The 22,817-nt window shown below is 40.9% G+C and overlaps 1 protein-coding gene across 3 annotated transcripts in view; it reads left to right on the plus strand.

Annotated features, from left to right (window-relative positions):
* Positions 1-3,410: 3,410 nt before the first annotated feature.
* The window catches only part of DNAJB6 (DnaJ heat shock protein family (Hsp40) member B6), a 65,947-nt gene continuing 46,540 nt past the window's right edge, over positions 3,411-22,817 (plus strand). For all 3 annotated transcript variants that reach the window (XM_069006414.1, XM_069006413.1, XM_069006412.1), the window contains exons 1-5: positions 3,411-3,531; positions 12,415-12,523; positions 13,249-13,358; positions 16,039-16,098; positions 16,454-16,564. In XM_069006414.1, coding sequence (XP_068862515.1) covers positions 12,459-12,523; positions 13,249-13,358; positions 16,039-16,098; positions 16,454-16,564 — 346 coding nt within the window. In that variant the 5' untranslated portion in view covers positions 3,411-3,531; positions 12,415-12,458. The remainder of the gene's footprint in view (positions 3,532-12,414; positions 12,524-13,248; positions 13,359-16,038; positions 16,099-16,453; positions 16,565-22,817) is intronic.

Raw genomic sequence — 22,817 nt, forward strand, 5'->3', positions numbered from 1 at the left:
AGCAGTGCCCTGGCAGGCAGGAGGGCCAGGCGTGTCCTGGGGGCATCAGGCCCAGCATGCCCAGCTGGGTAAGGGAGGGGATTGTCCTGCTCTGCTCTGGGCTGGGGCAGCCTCACCTTGAGTGCTGGGGGCAGTTTTAGGCATCACAATGTAAGGATCCAGAGAGAATGATCACAGGAAGGCTACAGAGATGGTGGAGGTTGTAGAGGAGAAGCCCTGTGAGGAGCAGCTGAGGTCACTTGGTCTGTTAAGCCTGGAGAAGACTGAAAGGAGACCTCATTGCAGTCTAGAACTTCCTCCTGAGGGGAAGAAGAAGGGCAGACACTGATCTCTTCAAGATTATTCATGTCAAGATGACTTGGAATGCTTGGTGGTGGAATGCTTGGTCATTTACCAAGGTCATTTACCACCACCAAGGGGAGCCTGAACCACAGGTGGGAGGTAGAAACTTAGTCCTTTGGTAGGAGCAGTCTGATGGATGCTGGCCTAGAGGCAGCCTCAGCCTGGAGTCTCTGGAATTACTTCCCCCCAGTCCTAAAACTGAAGTATAAATAGGAGTTTTTTTAGCTGTTACCTCTGTCCCATTGTTTCCTAGTGTCACCAAACCTATGGAGGTTCTGTGGCACTCTGTGCCAGCCCGAGCTGCCTCCTGCAGTGATGGTGAGATTGGCTTCTGCAGAGTGCAGTACCAGAGCTGAGCAAACCTGGTGCTTACAAGTGTGAGGGGGAAAATCTCAGAACAGGGGCACTGGGGAGATTCACACAAGTGGCTCTGCAGAAGCTGCCTCAGGTCACATGGGGACCCTGTAACAGAGATCAGAAAATTAAATAACGCGCAATACAAGCAAACTTCTAAAAGTAAATAATTCTTGTTACTGTTCAGTGTTAGAAATAATTGGAGCTATCAAAGGTCGTAAGTTGAAAAAAAAGAGGTGCCCTAATAAATGATATTTGTAATTGGTGGCTCTGCAAACTGCCCATTCTGCAAAGTCTTGGGAAATGTCTTCAAATCTTCTTCAAAGACAAGCATAAACCAATTAAAATATGTTCTGGATTTAAAAAAAATAAAAATCACACAATCTTTTGTTTCCATCTATAACTTTGTTAGGAAACATTTATTTACATTCTCGGTGTTTTGCTGTAGAAAATGCCAAACTGCATCTTGTACAGCTCACCCTGCCCTCAGCTGTGAGCAGGCACTTCACCTTCTCATACCTTCCTTTCTCCAAATGCAGAATTGGTCTCTAAGCCTTCCCAAATACCATTCCTATATCTGAAGGATGCTAAAACAGAGCTATGCTGTCTAGAGTCAGAACAGTGTTAGAAAAGCTACGGGCAAATTAACATGATGATAACAATTGTGTTAAAGAGGCCATGGTCCTGGTTGCATTGATGCAAGCAGTGTTTTGATTCCAACGCTGTAGTTCCACATGCAATCATGCTTCTTTGCTTGCTTGGATAAACAGAAAGTTTTATGGTTGGCATCCATCATACCTTAACTGTAATATAAAATCTGCTCTTTATTAAACTACTAAAGCAAAGAAATTGCCTCATGAAACTTCTGTCTTGTTTACTGCAACTCAGGTTTTGGGACTCTTCATACTTTTTTTCTCCCTGTAATCGGTTATGAAAGGTTGGGGAAAAAACTTTATTTCCACATGAAAAAATGTTTAAAGGATTAAATCAAAATTTTATATGGTCTCCTCCCACACCACACAGTACTGACCTGCCTTTGCACTTGCCAGGCTGTGAATCCTTTGAGGTCTGAACCTCACCCATTAGGAAGAGCCAGTCTAACCTACTAATCCTTTGGGTCTTTTCTTTCAAAGTGGATCAACAACTTGGACTTCACAGCTACTTGCTGATGAGAAACTACTAATGGAGTGAGGTGTCTCTTTGATCTAATTTTGAAGAATTGTTTCTGTGGCCACAACTTAGCATCAATAATCAACAATATTTCTTTTGAACCTTGTGTTTCCCCAAAGCACCAAGCCTATACTTAGGGTTGTCCTACTACTTGTCCTGCTGATTTGTTTTAAGTTTTCCTCTGCGTTATTCCAAGCTGGCTTTTGTCTTTTTGAACTGACCCCACTCCCACACAAACACTTCCTAAATAATGAGTAGCCTTTTAATTGACTTTATTTGGGAAGCACACATTTTAGGTGTGGAAACTCTCTAACTTCACTTTGGTGATCTATAAATTAATGCCTCCACTTTTTAAATAAGGGGCAATAATTTTACAGGAATTTAAAGCATGAATAAAGTCCACATTTTAAAAATAGAATAATAACTTTGCTGGGCTATACTTTGCTCTCAGCCATGACACTCAGAAAACCACATACTCGAATAGAACCCAAAGGATGCTCCAATACATTCACCCAGCGCAGGACTCTGTTCAGGTGCTACATGGAGAGAGAGGAATCTGGCCTCAAAGGAATTGTGTGCCAGAGTTACAATTTTTGAGACTACAATTAAACATGCAAGGGGGGAGAAATTTTGTCATCTCACCTCTAGCAGCCAAACTCATCTATTCAGAGTGTTTTTAAAAATTATTTGTTTTTTCACCTTTTCCTACACCACCACACCCAGGCATCACTTTCTGCATTTCCCCTCACAGAATCCCAGAATGGGTCAGGTTGGAAGGGACCACAGTGGGTCATCTGGTCCAGCCTCCCTGCTCAAGCAGGGTCATCCCAGAGCACACGGCACAGGATTGTGTGCGGATGATTCTGGAATATCTCCAGTGAGGGAGACTCCACAGTGTCTCTGCACAATCTGTTCCAGTGCACGGCCACCTGCACAGTACAGAAGTTCTTCCTCACGTTCAGGTGGAACTTCTGGGCAGCAGTTTCTGCCCATTGCCTCATGTCCCGTTGCTGGGCACGACTGAGCAGAGCCTGGTCCATCCTCTTGGCACCCCCAATTTCCGAGAGTAAAATAAGACACAAAAGGGGAAGAAATTTTGTCATCTCACTTCTAGCAGCCAAACTCACCTATTCAAAGAGTGTTTCTTAATTTTTTTCTTTCCGTTTTTTTTTCTTCTCCTTTCCCCTCAGCTGCACTCCTGGCCATTGCTTCACAGAATCACATCGTCAATCAGGTTGGAAGAAAACCTCTAAGATCACTGAGTCCAACCTCTAGCTGAACACCACCACGTCCACTAGCCATCCTATGATTCTGTGGAGCAGGAAGCGGACGTCACTCAATGGGGATGTGCGGATCCCCGCACACGCGGCGACCCCGCCCCGCCCGGAGCCCCCTCCCCTCACGAGGCCCCGCCCCCTCACGGAGCCCCGCCCCCAGGGAGCCCCGCCCCGCCTCGCCGCAGCGCCACCGGCCGCCGGCAGGGGGCGCTCTCCACTCACACGGGACGCCCGGCGGGGCCGTTCCAGAAACTTCCGGAAGCGGCGGGGCGGAAGTGACGGCGCGCGCTGGCGGCGCTTCCTGTTTGCGGCCGCTGCCGTTTGTCCCGGCGGGAGCCGCGAGAGGGGACGGGCGGGAGCGGCGGCCGCGGAGCGGAGCCACCGGCGGGTGAGTGCGGGGCAGGCGGGCTCGGGGCGGCCGCGGCCGTGCGGGCGGCGGGGGGAGCGGGCGCTTGGCCAGGCCGCCGTGCTCGGCAGCGGCGTCCCTGGTACCGGGGCCTCGCGGCGCGGCCGGCGCAGGCCCCGCAGTGCTGGAACGGCCCCGGGCGCCGTGGGGGCTCTGCCTGGCCTTGGCGGGGCTCGGCAACTCGGGGAGGGAGCGGCTGCCCGGGGCTCTCCCCGGGATTCGGAGCGGGGCAAATCCCGGGATGTTCGATCACAGCTCTCAGTCCCGCCTGTTCGCCGCAAGAGAAAAAAAAAAATCCGGATTTCCATTCCTTGCTCGCAGTGGTTTCAGTTTCCAGAGGGCGAGGGCGAGCCTCGGTTCGTTAAACAGATCTTCTCCTTAAAGCGCTTTTCGTTTCTGGGCACTGCTTTGGTGGCTTGAGAGCCTTATTGTGTCCTCCTTTTTTCCGTTCTCTACAACTCCCTGAAAGAAGGTTGTAATGAGGGGGGGGCGGACTCTTTTGCTGTGCCTACCTTGAAAGGACCGGAGGAAATGGCCTTAAGATGAGACAGGGGAGATTCAGATTAAGTAATATAAAAAATATTTCACATTTAGGACGATCAGGCATTGGAATAGGTCGCCGAGGGAGGCGGTGGAGTCACCATCCTTGGAGGTGTTTAAGAAGCGTCTGGATGTGGCGCTGGGTGTTGTGGTTCAAGGGGCACAGTGGCAGTGTTGAGGGGATGGTTGGGCTGGATGATCTCAGGGGCATTTTTCACCCTTGATGACTCTTAAGCCAAACGCGCTGTTTTTCTCCCCTGATGGAAGCAGTTTTAGTTACGTTCTGCTCGGTGTTTCTTATTCGGGGTAGGGGCAGGCGGGAGGTTTGTTGTGGGCGAGGTCGGCAGAGGTCGGGTGGTTTGAACTCGCTGTTGCCAGGTTCCGAGCTGAGTTGAAAATTGACACTGCCAGGTAAGGAACACTGTTTGTTGTCAGTATTTGCTGCACTTCAGAGGGGGCAGTGGGCTGGGTTTATGACCAGCATTCTTGTTTGCACTAACACTTTACGTTGTGTTGCTCTCAGAGCTCTCCTTGGCTGCTGAAAGCATGTGCTGCAGGCTTAAGCCATGCTAACAAAGGTGTTAGAAATGATTTAAAATAGGAACAAATCTGTTTTAAATTCTGGTAATAATAAACAGCTACTTATTCAGACACAGTAACATGAAAGCTACGTTTATAACAGCGCTAATGTGCACATGGTCCGGCTTGTGACATTGGATAGTCAGTGATCAAATCCAGGAGTTTTTAGGGTATAAAGTGTCAAAAAGTGGTAAGAACAAGGTGTTGACACAAAGGGAACAACTGGAATGAAGCAAGGCTCTGCCTCTCTGGTCCTGCAGCAGAGGTTGCAGTCACTGCTGCCTGCTGACCTTAATTTCTCTTTACTCTTCAGAGATCCTTGTACTCCAGGTAGGGATTTTATGTTCAGCTGGTGATCAAGAGCCTGGTAGTTAAAATACCATTTAGTTTGATGGATTATGTTGTCAAAGAAGATTTGTTTGGACCATTGAGTAAATGTATTTACAGATCTTGTCTCTGTGATTAGTTTTGGGGTGGGTTTTTTTTTTGGTTTGTTTTTTTTTTTTTAAACAACCAACATTTTAACTATAGCACAACACTGATCTAACTTTGTTTACTCTTCTTGGCTCCTGTGCTGACTTCTCAGTGGAAAATAAGAGTGTGTTGGAAATGGAAGTTAAATTAGTGCTAAATTTTCTTAAATAATCTCTACTGGAGGAGAAATTTAAATTGCTGCTTTTACTGGCAGCCCTGTTTAGACTGTAATACTACTAATAATATCTCTATCTGTAAACTGCAGAGTTCCTCTTGTTCTTCATCAGACTTGTCTTTTTAGTAGTTTTGAAAGCTTGTGCTTTCAAACTACAGCGGGTTCTTACCCAGATAGCTTCTCTCTCTGGTGTTTTCTTTGTCCTTCCCAGATTGATGCAGTTTGCTAATTTATTTTGGCTGGGCTTGGGGAGAAGGCATGCAGGGCTTTACTTTAGTGTAACCCCGAAGTTTTAGTTAGAGGGCTAATGTGTTTTGCTTCTGATTTTTTTAAAATAGATAAATACATTTTTTTACCTACTATATTCTTTCTTTCATCCATTAGAAGTTTTGGAATGTATGTGGGGAGAGGGAACAACCTATGTTAAATCATCATCATCATCTTATGTAGGATGTAGGAGTTCCTAACAGTACGTGGACTGTCCTGAGGAAAGAAATACCAGGTTTTTGGTTTGTTTTGCATCTGTGCCGAGCCCATTGGTGCGGTGAGGTCTGTGAGCTGAGCTTGCGTGGGACGAGGGCGGTGATTGCGTTGTACCCCGTCCAGAGGCATCGCAGTTGTGGCCTGGAATCGACTGAAATGTCAGCGCGGGTTGAGCGCCGGGCGCAGCCACCCGTGTGAGCCGGAGCTGCCCTTGTGCCGCCGGCTGTGGAGGAGGTGCAGCTCGGCCGAGCCAGTGCACTGAACTTCCAGACCTCCAGGAGCACATCTACTGCTTGTTAACCGTGGAGTGATGCTTTGAAGGGAATTCATTGCTGTAATTTTCAACTTAGCTGTGTGAGGTTTATGTTAAAGCATTGTGCTCCTTAAGTAGGAAGTGCTCCATTTCTCTAATAGCATTTGTAAAGAACCTCGTCAGCTGTGTCCTGAAAACATTTTCTGTCAACAGCTTTTCCTTTGTCTTATTCAAGCAATGGAAGGATTAGTGAGAAATTACTTAGCTTTGTCAAAACTTGTTGGATCTTGCATATGATGATTGTTTATTTCAAGGTAGATTTGAAATAAAACTGTAGTTGAGGGTATTAGTAGGTTTAAATTGTATTTTCTTTTGAATGTAATACATTTGAATGGATGTTAGATTTTTCTTACTTTAGACTTAATTAAATCATTCTGCTTTATTTATTTAACTGCTAGGGAAGAAGTAATTCATGCATATGTATTTCACTCCTACAGTTACTAGTTGTAGGTTTTATGCTTTCTGTTTGTTCTGAATAAATACAGAAATCCCACTGATATTAGTGAGGACCCAGTCCTTAAGGATCTTAAAGGCCATATAATGAGTCTGAAGCCATTCATAGCTACATTGCAGCCAGTTTTAATAAAAACTTTATATAAAGAAATATTTTTTTCTGTCTTAAAATGTAGTCTGAATCTATGACAGCTTGTCAACACTCTGAAAAAGAACTTGCTCTTTGCTTTAATGAAGCTCTTTTTTTTTTTCCTTTTTTGTTTCCCTTAAATAAAGTTATCATGACTCCAAAAACAGTTCAGGGGAAATGTGTAGAAACTTTAAACTATTTTCTTTTCCCTAAAGCATCATCTGATTGCATGTGATTATTTGCCTGAAAGTTTCTGGCCCTTATCTTTCATTAGAGGCTTTCACTGTTTTTAATTGCTTAATCATACACAGTTCATATATTTTTTAAAATAAGATAGGAATTTTACTTCGTATAAAATAGCCTTTTATGGTTAGTTTTAGGAGAGTGACAGTGTTCCAGATATTTGTGACACAATTCCAAATTTGGACACCTGAGTTGCCATGTTTTGGAAAAATGCTCCTTTGCTTTAAGGAAAGATCATGAATAAGTGTCCCTTTATCAGAGATCAGATGGATAAGCAGGAGAGTCTCAGCCAGGGGAGTCCGGGTGGCCTGTTCACTGATCAGCCTCCTTTCCTGGTTTTTGTTAGCCAGTTTACATTTCTTTCACAGATGAAGATTTTGGATATCTTCTGTTTCCATTTTTGGTTGGTTCCCTCTTTTTTAATGGTTTCTTACTTGTTGCCCTCTACCGGCTTTCCATGTGCCGGGCAGCATTACAGACTAAGTCCTGTAGTTCTTGCCAGAGTTGTGTCTTGCTGCCCTTGGGGAGGAGAGGAGTGGACAGGGTTCTTTGTAGCTTCTTGCCTTAAGGGGTGAGGGTGTCTTTTGCAGGTGTCTCTTGTTTGGCTGTGGTGGAGTTTTGTTGTTTCTGTCTTTTCAACAATGGAACATGAACTGCAAGGTAAAGCAGCCCAGCTGCCTTCTCCCTGTATGGAACTGCATCCCGGTATAATAATAACTGTATCCAAATCCACTCTGCTGTCTGACATACAAGCAGGATGTTTGCTGTAAACATGAGATTAGACTAAGCTTTTTGGAATGCTCATTTTATTAAATTCATCTCCTGGGATGCTGAGGGAGTATTAAAATAATGAGTATAAATTAAGTACATTTTATTAATTTTAATTATATGGTAAATTAACATTTTTTCCATGAAACAATAAATTTCTGGACCCTGTGAAGTTCAACTGGGACAGCTTTTCTAAGCTTAGGTAAGTAGAAGTTAAAAGTATTGGAGTCTTTAATATGTCTTAGTCTGCACTGCACTGTGCATGTTTAAGGAAGAGGAAAAAAATTAATGCTGATGCCTTGTTTGAATGTATTTGTCAGGTTTATTAATCACAAAAAGTTATACAGGTGTTTTTGTACTACTAAGTAACTTTATTTGTTCCGTAGCATTATTACTCTTAGAAAAATTTGCTGGTAAGCTGTGGGAATTTTTGTGTTAGCCCCTGTACAGCTCTAGCACAGTGTATCTTTGTGAGTTCAGTCAAAGTGAACTGGGATTCGGAGCAGGGTGTCTGTTCCTCTGGAGTTGCCAGCAGGATGCAATCCTTTAGATAAGTCCATGGAAGGCAGGCCGGTGCTGGGAGCTGGATGGCTGTGGGACTTGCAGAGGATGTTGATGGCTGCCTGCTTCTGTAAAGTGCATGAATCAGGAGTTTGGAACTCCATCCTGCTCTCCAGGTGACTGCTGTAGTCACTAAGCTCGAGCTATTCTGGCATCTTTCAGGACTCTCCGTGCTGCCCGTTGCTTCATGGCCAGAAATAGATAACTTTTTCTGACTAAGCTGACTGCAAAGGTCGCATGCCCCTTGCTGTCTGAATTCCCTCCTGGCTGCTCTAAGAATTTCTTGTTTGGATACTTTTCTCCCTTCCGCATTTAGTTAGGGGTGCTGTGTTGTCTTCCCTGCTGGTTGTTTGATTACTTGCTTTTGTCTGTCATCTGATCCTGTAAAAGTGTAGAGCTCTCTGCGTATCTGTTTACTGTAATGCTTCTCATGCTCTTTACGTAGCTGAGGACTGTGCTGTAAAGAGAGCTTATGAGCCAGGTTTTGGGATAACTCTGGCCGAGTGCTGGGCTGAGCTGCGCGAGGAGGGCCCAAGCCTGTCACTTGCCTTGAGTCAGTAGTTCAGGGTCACTGCTCTGTAAGCCAGAGCAAAGCTGCCTTCTCCTACGATGATTGAAAAAATCTATAAACTGTGGAAACTTTTGGTTCGCATAAACATCTGCCTGCTTGATTTTCGTGCCCCAAAGGAGTTGGAGTAGCTGATAGCACACTGTAAACATAATGCAGTTCCCAGCACAAGAAACTACAGATTTTCGTGAGCAAACATGAAGGCCATGAAACATCTTCTTTCTGCTGTTTTTTTTTTTTTTTTTTTTTCTGCATATCTCTTCTTCTGAAATTTTGAACATTTTCTGTGGATGAAGACAGGAAAATGTGCTAATTTCCTGGTGGGCTGGCTTCCTCCTGGCTTAAGAAAAAAAACTCTCAAGTGCCTAATTAATGAGCGTGGCTTGTATATTTGGAGACAAACTGACAGATTGGGTGTTTGGAGAAGATTTTTGTCATGTCATTTTGGTTAGGACAGTTAAGTAGTTTCTTGCAGGGAAGTACATGGTTTGCATCTTTGAAACATCTACGCATTTTTACCATGCAGACTCCTACTAGGCTGAAAAGTACTGATTTATTTTTTTAAATTGGCCATCTATTTTCTAAGTCAGTGGTCATACATATTCTGTTTTATTTTAAGCTGATGGTGGCTGTTTCCTTGAGTGCATATTTTAAATAATTCTGTTCTGAAAAGATTGCAGATAGAGGTCTTTTCTAGTTTGTGAGTGTTGGGTTTTTGGGGGGGAGGAGGGTTTTGTGGGCATATGTGGGGTTTTTTTGGTCAGTCTTACTGGCTGTGGAGGGGCTAAATATGAGCTGACGTTTTTTTCTTAAGCTGGACAAAAAAAAAGCTGCAGATGAATTTTCTTCTTGTAAATATTTTTAAAACCTTTTTACATACAAGAAAAAAGTTCCTGTGATAACTAAAATTTCAGCAGTACAGTTTATGCTTTATGATAACTAGCAGATAGACATAACAGTACATCAGAGATGCATTCTTGCTGTCACCTACTTTGACACTTTGATTAGGAGAAGGAGAATATTAACAATTTCATTTTTTTAGAAATCTTCCGGCTTGTTTTAATTCCAGATTCTCTTAGTGGCAGGTAAAAACTGAGCAATAACACTCACACATAAAGAGAGAATATGCAATCCCCAGACATTTCTTTGAAACAAATAATTCTTCTGTCTTAAAGGAGTTGCTTTTTAGGCTCAGAGTCATCTGTTAAAAGGTGGTCTTGTTGCCTCAGCATGGGTTTTTTTGTCCCACCTTCAGGCTTGTGTTATCTAGAATATATTTTGTTTGTATTGAGTCTGAACTTAACAGCTCTACAGCATTGTTTTTAAACAAACAGCAAAGTGTTTAAAGAAATGTGTTGAAATCAATATGACTACCTGTGTGCACAAAGTTCTGTAGGAAAAGATGTGATTTATTTTTTGCATCTAAGTTGCTTTTCCTACATGCTTTTTCTAGTTAGAAGCTCGAGGTTTAAATTTTCCCTCTAAGGTAGGTACCTGAATTGAGAGGAGTGCTGATCTAAGTCTTGTATTTAAGAAAAGGAGAATGTGGAAAGAACACTTAATGATATGTGCTCCTGGCCTGTGGCTTCCTGCCATTTGCTTACTAGTTTTAGGCTGGTATCTGTCAGGAGGGACCCTGAGCTCTAGCCTTTACCTTGATTCATACTAGATTCCCCTCTTCTGATTTCTTTCTGTAAACTTTACATTCCGTATATGCTATTGCTCATAAGGTTGGCTATGGGATCCCATACTGATTTTGCTCCTTACCTCTGTATTCACAGAGCTGTTCTAATTGTTGTGTGGGAAACAGCAAAACTAGACAGGCCAGTTGATAGCAAATATCCTGGGCTATTTTTGGTAACCTGTATGTTTACATGTTGGACCCTGCCATTGGCATATTATTATTGGCATTCTTAATTTTAATGCATGTCCCCCAACTTCCTTTGTCATTGGTCACAGTATTAACTATACCCTCACTGGTTTTTTTGATGTGGAGATTTCTTCAAAGGGCAAAGGGCTATTTACCTGCTACACTTTAATTTTGTGTTTGTGTGACTGTATGGTTAAAGTAGATTGCTAAAACCACCCAAGTTTTAAACACGTGGGATCTCCAATACATTTGCTTCTGTAAGTAGTTTGGAGAGGAGAGGAAGCGTGGCAGGGTATCTCTTAAACTGGTTTTGCCATTTGAGGAAATGTGTATGTAACCACAATCCATAATTAAAGTTAATTAAGCTTTAACCTACAGCAGGAACATATTTTGAAAATGTACCAATTTATTTTAAAAGGAAGGCTTTCTTTAATGTTTATATCTCAGGATGTTGAAAGATACATGTAAAAGTAGTACAATAAATTAATTTCAGACTACTTCACTAGGCTACATTATGCTAAATACTTTCAGCATTTATGTGAAAGAAAAGGAAACTGAGACTGCCTGGGCTAAAACAAAAAACACTGAAAGGCTTAAAGGGGAAAAGGTTATTTCAATGAATTTTTGTTCTTGATGCACGAGATAAGAAAATGTGACTAATACATTGTTGTATTGTTGTGTTCTGAGTGTATTTGGGTAACTTTCCCTGAAACAAGGTGATAACTCTTGGAAAAGGTCACTGTTTCCTTGTTCATAAAACTTGAAACAAGCTAGCAGTGTAAGATGGAAAGGGGATTGGAAGTTTTGCCAGAATAGAGACTTGTTACAGTGGTGGAGAGAAGGCAGCTTTGCATGAAGATTCAAAACATTCTTGAAACTTCTTAGGAAGGTTCTTTCATCATAATGGTCATTTAGTTGGAGTAATGGTCAGTGTAACTGTTCCTTATAATTATTCTCTAATGTTGACAAGAAACTGTCAGTATTTAAATTGCTTTTTTAACTTGTAGGTTTCTCAGGACTCTTGTGGAAACTATAATTTTATACTAAGAAACACTAAGTGCCTGTGCACTGGGTTGGTTACCCTGCAGTTGGAGCATTCTTGCCTGGTTATGTGATTCTCTTCGTAAACATAAAGGAAGCAAATGGTATTCAGTAGCTTTGGCAACATGTGCATTTTTTTGTCAAAGTCTGAATACAAGAAAGGTTGTTGGGCTCAATAGGTGCAGTTCTAGATTTCTAAGACCTGCACATACATTGCTTTTCTGAAGGGAGCATCTCAGTGGAAGTAATGTTCTGAAGAACAGACATGAAAGATGGGTCCCTTTGTTTATGCCCATGTGCTTAAGACATGGCAGGTGTCATAGATAACATTAGGTGAACTTTTTCATTCAGAGTTATTAATATCTACATCAGATGCCCTTCTTAAAATACTGATTAAATTTAGCTTATCAGTCTAATCTGTTTCAGGAACCACTGTTTATCTATGTGTTTGTGTACTGTGTTTCAGTGGGATCAAAGAACATAAAAATCCAAATTAAAGTAATTGTTTGATCTCTTGACCTAAAATAAAGTGGGTTTATTTTTTGTGACTTGAAACATTTGAACTTTCTTCGATCAGGTTTGATACTAGGCAATACCAGGCTTCTACCTGCCTTCTATGAAGTAGCAGTACTGGACAAACGTCATTTACAAGTTGTTGTTGTTGCAGGACTTGAAAGACTCAGCTGTTGTTACTGAGACAACTCCTGAAACATGGTGGATTACTATGAAGTTCTGGGAGTGCAGAAGCATGCCTCAGCAGAGGATATCAAAAAAGCGTGAGTGTCACTCATATATATATATATATATATATAAAATGGATTTTAAGGAATAGATAAAATGACATGGTTTCTGGAGTCACACTCTTGTCCTCCCATGTTCTTTTGCAAATTCCTGCACGTGCTACTTTATCAACCCAAATGTTTGAACTGTGATCTTGGATGACTGCAAAACACATCAACCTAAGTGCAAGCTTAGCTTTGCCTCTCTGAATAAGTAGTTATGAATACTTTGCCTAAAATGTTTCATTTGAGGATAGGAATTGTGTGCAGGTGTAGCTGTCAAAGAAGGCATTGATGTTAGCATGTCACAGTCATTTTATTCTTGGAGCTTTATGAACCTTGAACGTACCAGATCCTTCTTGATGCTTCCCATGATTGGTTGGAGTACCGAATAATTATAGAGCTCTAAGGAAAAGTCCACAGCAGAGATCTTTTGGAATGTTTTGCTTAGGTCTAGCAGATGTTGATCATCAGAAATGCACAGGAATAATTTCAGAGTAAGTAAAGAACACCAAACCTACTTTCTTCTTTAAAGCATATCTGAGTAGGTGGTTCTTTGTGTACCTGCAGAATCTGTTGATACCAGACTAGATGCAAGATACAAAGCACCAGGAATTTCTAAGTATTTCAATCCCTGACAGCTTGTTTGAAACATTGTGTTTATCTGTATAGCATATTCCATTATTTCAGAGTAAAATATCTTTTGTTTTCCTTCCACTCAGGTACCGTAAATTGGCACTAAAATGGCACCCTGATAAAAATCCAGACAATAAAGATGAGGCGGAACAGCAATTTAAGCAAGTAGCCGAAGCCTATGAAGTTTTATCAGATGGTGGGTATTTTAAAAGGGCTCTTGAACTGCCTGTCTCTATTCTGGGTATCAGACTGAAAATGTTGATGTATGATGCTTTGAAGGGATATTGTAATTTTGGTTCACCATCCAACTTGAGTACTTCCTTTTCAAATGAAAGAGAAAGAAGCTTGCGGATCAGACAGAATAAGCAGAAATTTTGAAACAAAAATTTCAGGATCTCCCTAGATGAGTAATCAAACTACTAGAAGTTGAAATTTAGTGTCTGCCAGAAATTTCTGTAGAGACATCTGCAAATACCAAGATTAATTTTATCTTGGCAGGTGAGGCCAGTGTTACTATCAGTATATGGGTATTATTGTGTTTATACTATAAAAGTTAGGCTAGACCAACTCCAAAGTATGCACTGTTGGGCCTACTGCTTCTAGTTTTTGTAACAGTAAGCTAGTCTTGACAAAGCCCAAGCATACTGTAAACCTTGCTGAAAATTTGGATTTCATTTGGGTGAGTTCTGTAAATTCAGTCAACTGTGATACTAAAGATAGTGTTTATTTTGAATTGTTCTGAAAGAGGTTTTTAGCCTGACCCATGTAATGCAGGAATGCAGTTTACAGTTCACCCATGTCTTTTTGCTTGAAGAGTATCATTAACTTCTGCCAGTGTTCTGACAAAAGCAGCCTGAATCATAACAAAGTGATTTAAGCTACTTTGATAGTTTTCCTCTGTAATTGACTGCAGCTGTCTATATGCTATTTCTGAAGTGTCCTTGATTTCACCTGAGACAGTGAGCATGGGAAAGCTATATTTAAAGCACTAGTGGCATCTAGATTACCTCTCAGAGTTCAGCCTGATTTACTGAGCTGCAGTCTTGCAGAGTGTTTCTTTGCTTGGTTTTGATACTTAATTGACAGGGGAGAAACAGAACTTAATTTATCATTAGTTCATTGTATACTTGTCTTTTAGAGTACTTTATCCTTCTTAAGCTAATTTTTTTGAGCAGGATAAAAATAGAATACTGGTCTGGTTTTTATACAGATCTCTAAGTTCTTTGGAAACAGTACACTGCTGGAATTTTAGAACATCTTCTAAAAGTGCTGCCAGTTTTTGGATCTAGACCAAATCCTAAGTTACTGGTGTTTTAACAATCATTTGTGCAGCAGGGATACCAGAATCCTGAGCCCAGAGGTTGAGAGGCAGTCAAATGTTCTGCAAACTTAATGAAATTTTCTGACACCATTACAGGCTTGAATGATGACAGATTTTTGGCAGAAGAATAATTTTGTAAGGGATTACATAAGCAAAGAATACTGAAATTGGGTGATCATTGAACATACTTCCCTGGTGGGAAACCTTGTGGTTTCAAAAATGTAACATTTCTCAAGATGAATTTTCGGCTTACAAAGGTCATCCTTGCTGTTTCCTGCTTGTGACAGTTTATCTGCCTTCCTGCTTTGTTCTTAATTTGATGAGTAGGTTAACCTCCTTTCTTTAAAAACTGCTTTCTAGAAAGGCAGTACAGATAGTGTATCAAGCTTTGGGGATTTGTCTGCTTGTGAACCTATTGCAAGCTCCTATTATTTGAGATGATAACCATTATATAAAATTTTAATTCCTGTTGGTCGGAAGTATTTTAGTTTCCAGCATCTGTTTGAGGTAACTGCGTGTTCTTTCTGTTTAAATTTTAAAAATTTCTTTCACTGAAGAGATTCCAGTGGGAAAATATGATAATATTTAGAGACTAAAATCAAATGCCCTGACTGGATTTTGACTGGTACTTCCACACCAGTGCAAGCAAAGTAAGCTGACTGTCTGCTTCTTTTAGCTCTTCAGGTTTCCTTCCAGTACCAAAGTGCCATCTGATCTTGTGCAGTAATGTAGAGTTCATTTTTCTCCTCTTTCTCATGAATACTGTAAAGCTGGTCTGCAATGCGATTAATAGTCATTCCATGCCTTCTAAAATAATAGAGAGCAAGCAGTTTGAGTCACATCCTTCCATGGCATTTTGTAACATCACTTCAATTCTCCATTATTAAGCTAGAAGAAGTGGTTGTAATTAATTTTAGGGGTTTTGCAGTCACTCATATAAACACTGTTCTTCCGTTCTCACAACTCTCCCACAATGGGCTCGGTCTTATGCAATAAAAGGAAGGAGGCAATGATCAAGGTTTGCAAGTGGGATAGAAGGAAGGGAATGCTTTGAGCACTGAACTGTTCTCCAGAGAGACTGTAGAATCTTCTCTTGGAAATTGATAGCATCAGGGCGTTATTCAGGCAAGATGTGACCAGCTTCATGATTAGACTTGTGTGGAGGAGCAGGTTGAAGTCCAGAGGTCCTTCACAGCCTTAAAGCTTTTCACGGTACCTGTGCAAAGAAGAAAACTGCCATATTCTTCTGCCATTCTCTTCTTAAAGGCAACTTTCCATGTGAAGTTTGTCCTTGCACCAAACTTTTTCTGATACAGCCAGGACCACAGCTTCTATAACTCAATGGTAGTAAGTCTGAAATTTAGTACCTGTTCTTTCTGAATTTAATTTGCTTTGACAATCCTTTTTAAAAATGTTCAACAGTTACATGCCAGAACTTTCTTAAATAAACTAGCTTTGAGAAGATGTTTAACTGAGGATACCAGTTAACTGTTTTTATTTTTCCACAAAACCAACAAACCTGTTTACTGACATGATGTACAACTTCTCCTTGTAGCTAAAAAACGTGACATCTATGACAGATACGGAAAAGAAGGCCTAATAAATGGAGGTGGAGGTATGTTGACAACCAGCAGTTCCCTGCTTTCTCTATTTTCTACAGCTTTCTTTTCAAGACAGCCTTGTCTTGAAATGGAAATGCCTGTACTAAGACCTAAAATTCAGTCTTTTGAAAATTGAGATTACAATTGTTTTACAGTTTTTCTAGTTATTATAAAAGGTATGACTGTTATCTGAAAACAGAGAATTATAAAAAGTAATGAAGTAATGTGTGTACTTAGCTTGAATGATACCTGAAAGAGAAATTTTGGAAATCGTTCATATTTGTAGACTATTGAAGTACCCTATAGGCCTGACTTTCATGTTAGTAAGAATGTGTGAAGGTAACTGAAATGGAACCTTTTTTTTTGTAGGTGGAAATCATCACGATAATCCGTTTGATTTTGGATTTACATTCCGCAACCCAGATGATGTCTTTAGGGAGTTTTTTGGTGGAAGGGATCCGTTTTCATTTGACTTCTTTGGTAAGTGATCCACTGGTTTTAGTTATGTGTATCTAAGGTGTGGCTAAAACTTTATTCTTAAAAAACAAATGTAGCTAATATATTAGAAATAGCTCTGAAAATGAGGCAAACAACTGGTATTTTGTATTATATTTGAAATGTTTGTTTCATATCTGTTTCTTGGTTAATTTTATAGTACAGGACAGATACGGCTTGCCAATTCAGATTTGCTTTGCCAAAGCGTAAAATGATGACTGCAGTGTCACTAAGTTGGAAGGAAGTAATATTCAACAGAAAAAGTGTGTACTGGAATTTCCTCTCGAGAATTTGAGCAGGTTAACTTTGTTGGATTTCTCTCTTTTGATCTGTAAATAAATTCAAAGATAAAACTTTGAGAGCTTCTGAACTAGACAGGTTAACTATAACTGTTAGACCTTAACTCTCAGTTTGAACTTGTGTCATAGCAGGACTGATTTCTGCTGTCGGAATAAGAGCAGTTACGTACATAATCTAGACACTCTCCCAAATTCATGTCATTTGTTTGCTTGGGGTATAGAGCCCCTAAAGACTCAGATGAAATATTTCTTGAGGCCTGGATTCTTCATTTAGGAAGCATTCATTAAAGGAAGCAATATGGGATAAAAGTTGTCAAAGTAATCTTTTTACCCTCATGCTGAAGGTCTTCTGACTTGTGATGTTGCTTGTTCTAGCGAAGGTCTTTTCAGAGGTACTGGAATTCTTACACAATCTCTCTGTGTATGTTCTGCTCAGCAAAATGCTGACCTATAAAGCAGAACAGATCCTGTGTTCAGTATTTACTGTGAGAAAGTTCCATGCTGAAAACTGCAAGAAGTGTACTTGAAAAACAAAGCTTTCTTCCTGTTCAGTATGTAGATATTGATTAATCTCTATAATAATGTATGTAAATGTTTCAATATTTTTAAAAGTAATTTATTATCTTTGGCAGCATTAAGGGATAATTCAAGTCAGATTTTAATTATATCTTTCTCTGGTTTGCTATTTCAGGATCATCAGCTGCTAGATGACTAATGAAGGATTAGAAAAGGGGTTGAAGGGCTAGAGGTTGAATGCAGCAGAATGCTAGTTGATGAATTAGATGAGTATCTAGAAGAAGAATTTGGTAGAAGATAAGCAGGTGAACTTGGACAATTGGATCCAGTGGGAAATAGCTGGAAGTAGGAAAGGGCAGATTGGACAAGGCATCTAGCAAAATCCTGATGAGTGAAATGGGGTCTGAAGTGGGTAGATGCAACTTCTTCATTGCTTGCAGTGGAATAAGGATTTTAAGAAGTACTAGACAAGGGTTTCAGTTTAGATGAGTGATCTCAGAACTGGTTAGGACACATCTGGAGTACTGAGTCCACTTCTGGGCTCCCCAGTAAAAGAAACAGAGCTACTGGATAGAGACCAGTGAAAGGCCACTAAGATAATGACAGGACTGGAGCTTCTCTGACCTGAAGAACAGGTTGAGAGAATTGCTGGAATTGTTCAGAGGAAGCTCAGGGTGAGAGTCTCATCAGGGGATTGGGAAGGGAGTGGCGAGATGAGAGGCAGTGACCACAAATGGAAGCACAGGAGACTCTGGCTGAACCTAAGGTAGCTCAGCTGTACTGTGAGGGTAACAATGTTGGAGCAGGTTGTCCAGAGAGGTTGTGGAATCTCCACGTTTGGAGATAGTCAGAAGGCATCTGGAGTGGTCCTGGAAATCCCACTGTAGCTGATCCTGTTTGAGCAGGGGATTGGACCAGATGAGTTAAACTCAGTTGTTTTGTGATTGAGTGGTAGAAAACCTGGAAAAATCTGAGTAAAATGTTCAGTAGGAAGCTGGTGTGGAGGAGCTGAGAGTGTTAGTTCTTTTGTCTTTTTTCATTTAAAATAAAATCCAAATAGTTGATTCTAAATCAAATATCTCTGTAGTAAATTGCATAGATGAGACATGTTCTAGCTACCAGTGGGACACTGACATAGTCTGTTTGGTTTTGATTGTATTTACTTCATCAGCACTAGCAGAAGCTTTAACTTGCTGTCTCTGAAAATGTCAGTATTCACGATTAACCTTAAAGCCATGAAGTTTAGTTCTGCTGTTAAATAAATGATGAGCTTAAAGAAAGCTGAGGCCTTACCTTTTGGGTTCCTTAGAAAGGAGGCTGTACAGCACAGTGCACAGAGCTATCCAGCTTATCAAGTGGAGGTACCACTGCTGCCAGTGTTGTCATGGCATACTGCAACTGCAGTAGCCCCTCCTGTAGAGGCAGTGATATGTCTTGCCTTGGGGCATCGGTGGACTTAACATTCCTCTGCACTCTCCCCCTGCTTAACACCCAGATTTATTTATTTATTCAAAAGCAGGTTATCTACTTCATGTATTGATCACTCTCCTTGTTGGCTTTAAGGTAAGAGTACTGAGCACTGGCTCTGCTTCTTGCCAAGGTTCTGGCAGTGTCAGCAGTGTTACATGCACTCTGATTAATGAAAACTAATCGTTCCTAAGCTGCCTCTCTACTTTATGTGGATGGTTGCAGTGTCAGTGACCAGAGTCCTAAAACCTTCTATTAAGCTTTGGATTTTGTGCATAAGCTCTTGACATTTTTCTAGTCAGAAGGCTTCAAAGTGAGTACTTTTTTTTTTTTTTTCCCCAAGATGCTTAAGACATTCTCTTACATGGGTAATTGTTACTCCAAACGATTTTTTTGGACAGATTTTTATAAAAAGTATTTGCAGTGGTCTTTGCACATACATGAATGTTTAAGATAGTACAACGTAAAAATGTGTGCTTTGAGCTGAATGTAGTGCATTTTATAATGCCAAAAGCAAGCAGTAGAATTGTGTGTATAGCATGAATATTTGTATTGGTGAACTAGAGCCCTTGTAGATTTTGCTGTGTTGAAACACTAGTGGAACAGTTCTGTCCTGAATAATAAGCTAAATTATCTTCTAAAAATGAGGAGTTTTCAACTTGGTGATGAGTTTTCTGTAGAACTAGTAACTTCTTAAGGAGCTACTCAGGTTATAATTGATATTCTAAGCAACTAAATAAGGACTGAGGTCATGTGCACTGGTGGAATCAAAGATGAAATTGAATAAATACTTTAAAACATTTGTACTTTTTATACAGTTTGAAGTGGCACATAGTGAAGCCCACAGAATGCAGGTGGGACTCTCTATATCCTGATTGTCATTGAGTATGTAAAGAGCAGCATTCATATGCATAATTCCTGTAAATTTATGGATGTGAAGAATTTCTAAAATTGTGCTATGAATCGAGTATGTTCAACGCCACTGAGCTATTGCAGTTACAGAAAGTTTTCTTTATAAACAGAGGCATCTTTATTCATCTGTAGAAAACGACAGAATGTATGAAGACCTCTGTGGTGATTTTTAAATTGCTGAGTCCCCTCAGACTTTTTCAGTGAAAATCTGTAATACTGTTGGAGACAGCTCTGAAAACTTCAAAGTGGAGCAAAGTTAATGTTACGTGCTGCGTGTTGCACTGGAGACAGTCACAGTTTTTTTGCTGGTTTTTTCAGGCAAATCCTTTGTATTAGTAGGGGTACATGAAGGCAAGTGCTTTTAAAAGCTTGATCTGATACTATGACAGATGGTTAATTCTTACTCTTTGAGAGTTGTGGCCTTGCTTTTTGTGACATGGTTACGGCTGAGTGTGTACTCCTGGTGAGCTCTCCTAGGATTAGTTTTTAGCCTCTGACCTACAACTGGGTGGTGATTCTTAACGACAGGAAGAGAAGTTGGTGCTTCCTAGGCAGCACTGCACTTTGCATTGCGAAGCAGTGCCTTGGTATAGCGGTGTCTGGTGATGTGGTGTTCAGTCTGTCCCATACACTTCTGGCTCTCTGACATCTCTCTGTTCTTTGACATTGGAACTCACTGTTTGCTCTTAACGTAGGGATTGGTTTCTCATTTCAGTATACTGAAACTTTTATACTTAAATTATATCCTACTCGATTTATATATAGTGCTTGCCTTGATTTGGTTTATTTGTGTTCCATGTAGTGTTTTTGTTTGTATTTTACTTGTAAACTTTTCAAGGACCTTCTTCTTCTGTACTTTAACAGTTCAACAGGAGGGAAGGATTCCAGTGTTACCACTGGTAGTGGAGGTGTATTGATGAAAGACTGCTGCTTCAGGCTGAGGAACAGCAATTGATGTGTTTTGGTGTAGGCTGGGCTCTGTTTCTGGGCTGTTAAAAGAATTGACTTGTTTTGTTTAGAGGCTTTTCAGATTCTCACTTCAAGAGTGGGTTTTGTGTTGGAAGGTGTTACCAGTGAGGAGTTACTTTGAAAGGTGGAGTTGGTATAACAAGATCCTAGCATTACCCAACAAAAACTCCTTCGGGAGTTGTCCTGGGGCGATGTTACGGAGCCGCTTTATTCCTTACCCGGCCGCTCAGTGCCCGAGGACGCTGTGCCTTTAAGGCGGGCCCGGGGGCGGGGCCGGAGCCAGGGCCCGCGGGGGCCTTGAGCGGCTGGGCCCGGGGGCTCGCGGCTCTGGGCGGGGCTGGGCACGGAGTGCGCCGGCAGCGCTGTGCTGCTTTTTGGTTTCCTTTGTGTTCCAGCTAGCTGCGAAAAGGTTCTGTTGGGTTTGTGGGTTTTTTTCTTGTTCTTTGTTCCCTTTCTTTCCCCTTGCCTCACTGCCTCCCTTCCCTCCTCGCCGGTCCGGGGAGCCGGCGGGGGTGGCCCCGGCTGGCCCAAGCCCACGTGTCTGTTCCCTCTCTGGGAATTTGTTGTATTTTGAGTTGTTTTTTTTTTTATCCTGTTCTACCCTGTTTTGTTCGTGTGTTAATAAACAGTTTGATTTCTTTTTCCCACTTTCATTCCTTGTGACCCATTTGTTTCACTGACTGAGGAAAAGGGGAGGAACACTCATTCCGGAGTGTTTCCTCCTGAAGTTTTGTCTCAAAAACCGAGACTGGAGTTAATTCATTTTTTTGTAGACTTGAAGCTGCATACACACCCTAAACCATCTCAGCTGTCACCCGGTGTATCTATGATGCCTGAGTAGTTTGTGTATGGGCTAGAAAATACAACTCTGCCTAGAGCAGACCAGGATTGTCCAGCAGCAGTGTCTAGAAGCTTGACAGGACATTTCAGGGCATTTCAAACTGTTTTAAGTGCCTGTATGTCTAGTTAAATGAATCCCACAGGGAACCAGGCTTTTCCCTCTGGTAGAATGTGTTACTAATATGACATGAGAAATTGCTCCTGGTGAATGCCCTCTCTAGACTTTGATGTCCAAGAGAAGTCTGTCTGTGGAATAACTTTAAACATTGATTGTAGTCTTGACAGTTTTGCTGTGGTTCCTAAACATTTTAGTTTTCTCAATGTACATTTGGAGATGGTAATATATAAATGACTTAAATGTTTTTCTCAGATTGTCAAGTAGAATTCATGATGTACTTTAATCTAAATTTAATACAAGATAATGCATATTAACCCATGTGCATTCTATGGAGTTTTTCCTTGAGAATTCTGGTTACCTGGTTTATGTGATATTTAAAAAATCTATACTCTTGGAAATAAAAGGTAAAATTAAACTTAACACCTTTATACAGCTAGTTGGATATAAATATTTGGCACAGAGAATGTCAACTAGCTAGTTATGTGGTATGTAGTTTGGTTCCATCAATGGACAGATTTACTTTAGATTGACTACTGTAATATTGATTACATAAAAAGAAGCAGGAGTCTTCTGGAAAAGTACAGTGAGTTGCTTCTAGTATCCAGGCAAAAGAGACTTAACCTGACAAGAAAGAGGAAATTTTATGTGCAGTAATCATTGCAAACTCCACATGATACGTGTTTTAGAATGTTTTTCCTGAATGGGGCAGCTTCATTACTTGTCTCAAGGACAGAAAGTTGTCTTGCTGTGGCAAAAGATTCACATAAGAATCAGATCATGGTTTTAATTCACATGCTATCCCATTTCTGATAATTGATTGTTTAAATGTTTTAATGCAGAATGTATTTGTTAGTAAAATGGGTTATTAAAACTGAAAATGGAGGTGGCTTTCAGTTAAAGCTGTCTTGAGCAGCAGTGTTGTCTTGGTAATTAATCTTTTTGTTGACGTAAATTTGCAGCTTTTGGTGCAATTTATGAAGTGCTCACAGATTTGCATGTGCATTCATTGCTTTGGTATGAAGGTGCAGTTTTATTTCATAATCACCAGTCTTAGATTAGAATTATCCACTGAATGGTCCAAATCTCACTAGGAATTTTTCAGAAATAACTTGATAGG

Source organism: Aphelocoma coerulescens, chromosome 2, assembly GCF_041296385.1.
Source record: "Aphelocoma coerulescens isolate FSJ_1873_10779 chromosome 2, UR_Acoe_1.0, whole genome shotgun sequence".
NCBI classification, from domain to species: Eukaryota; Metazoa; Chordata; class Aves; order Passeriformes; family Corvidae; genus Aphelocoma; species Aphelocoma coerulescens.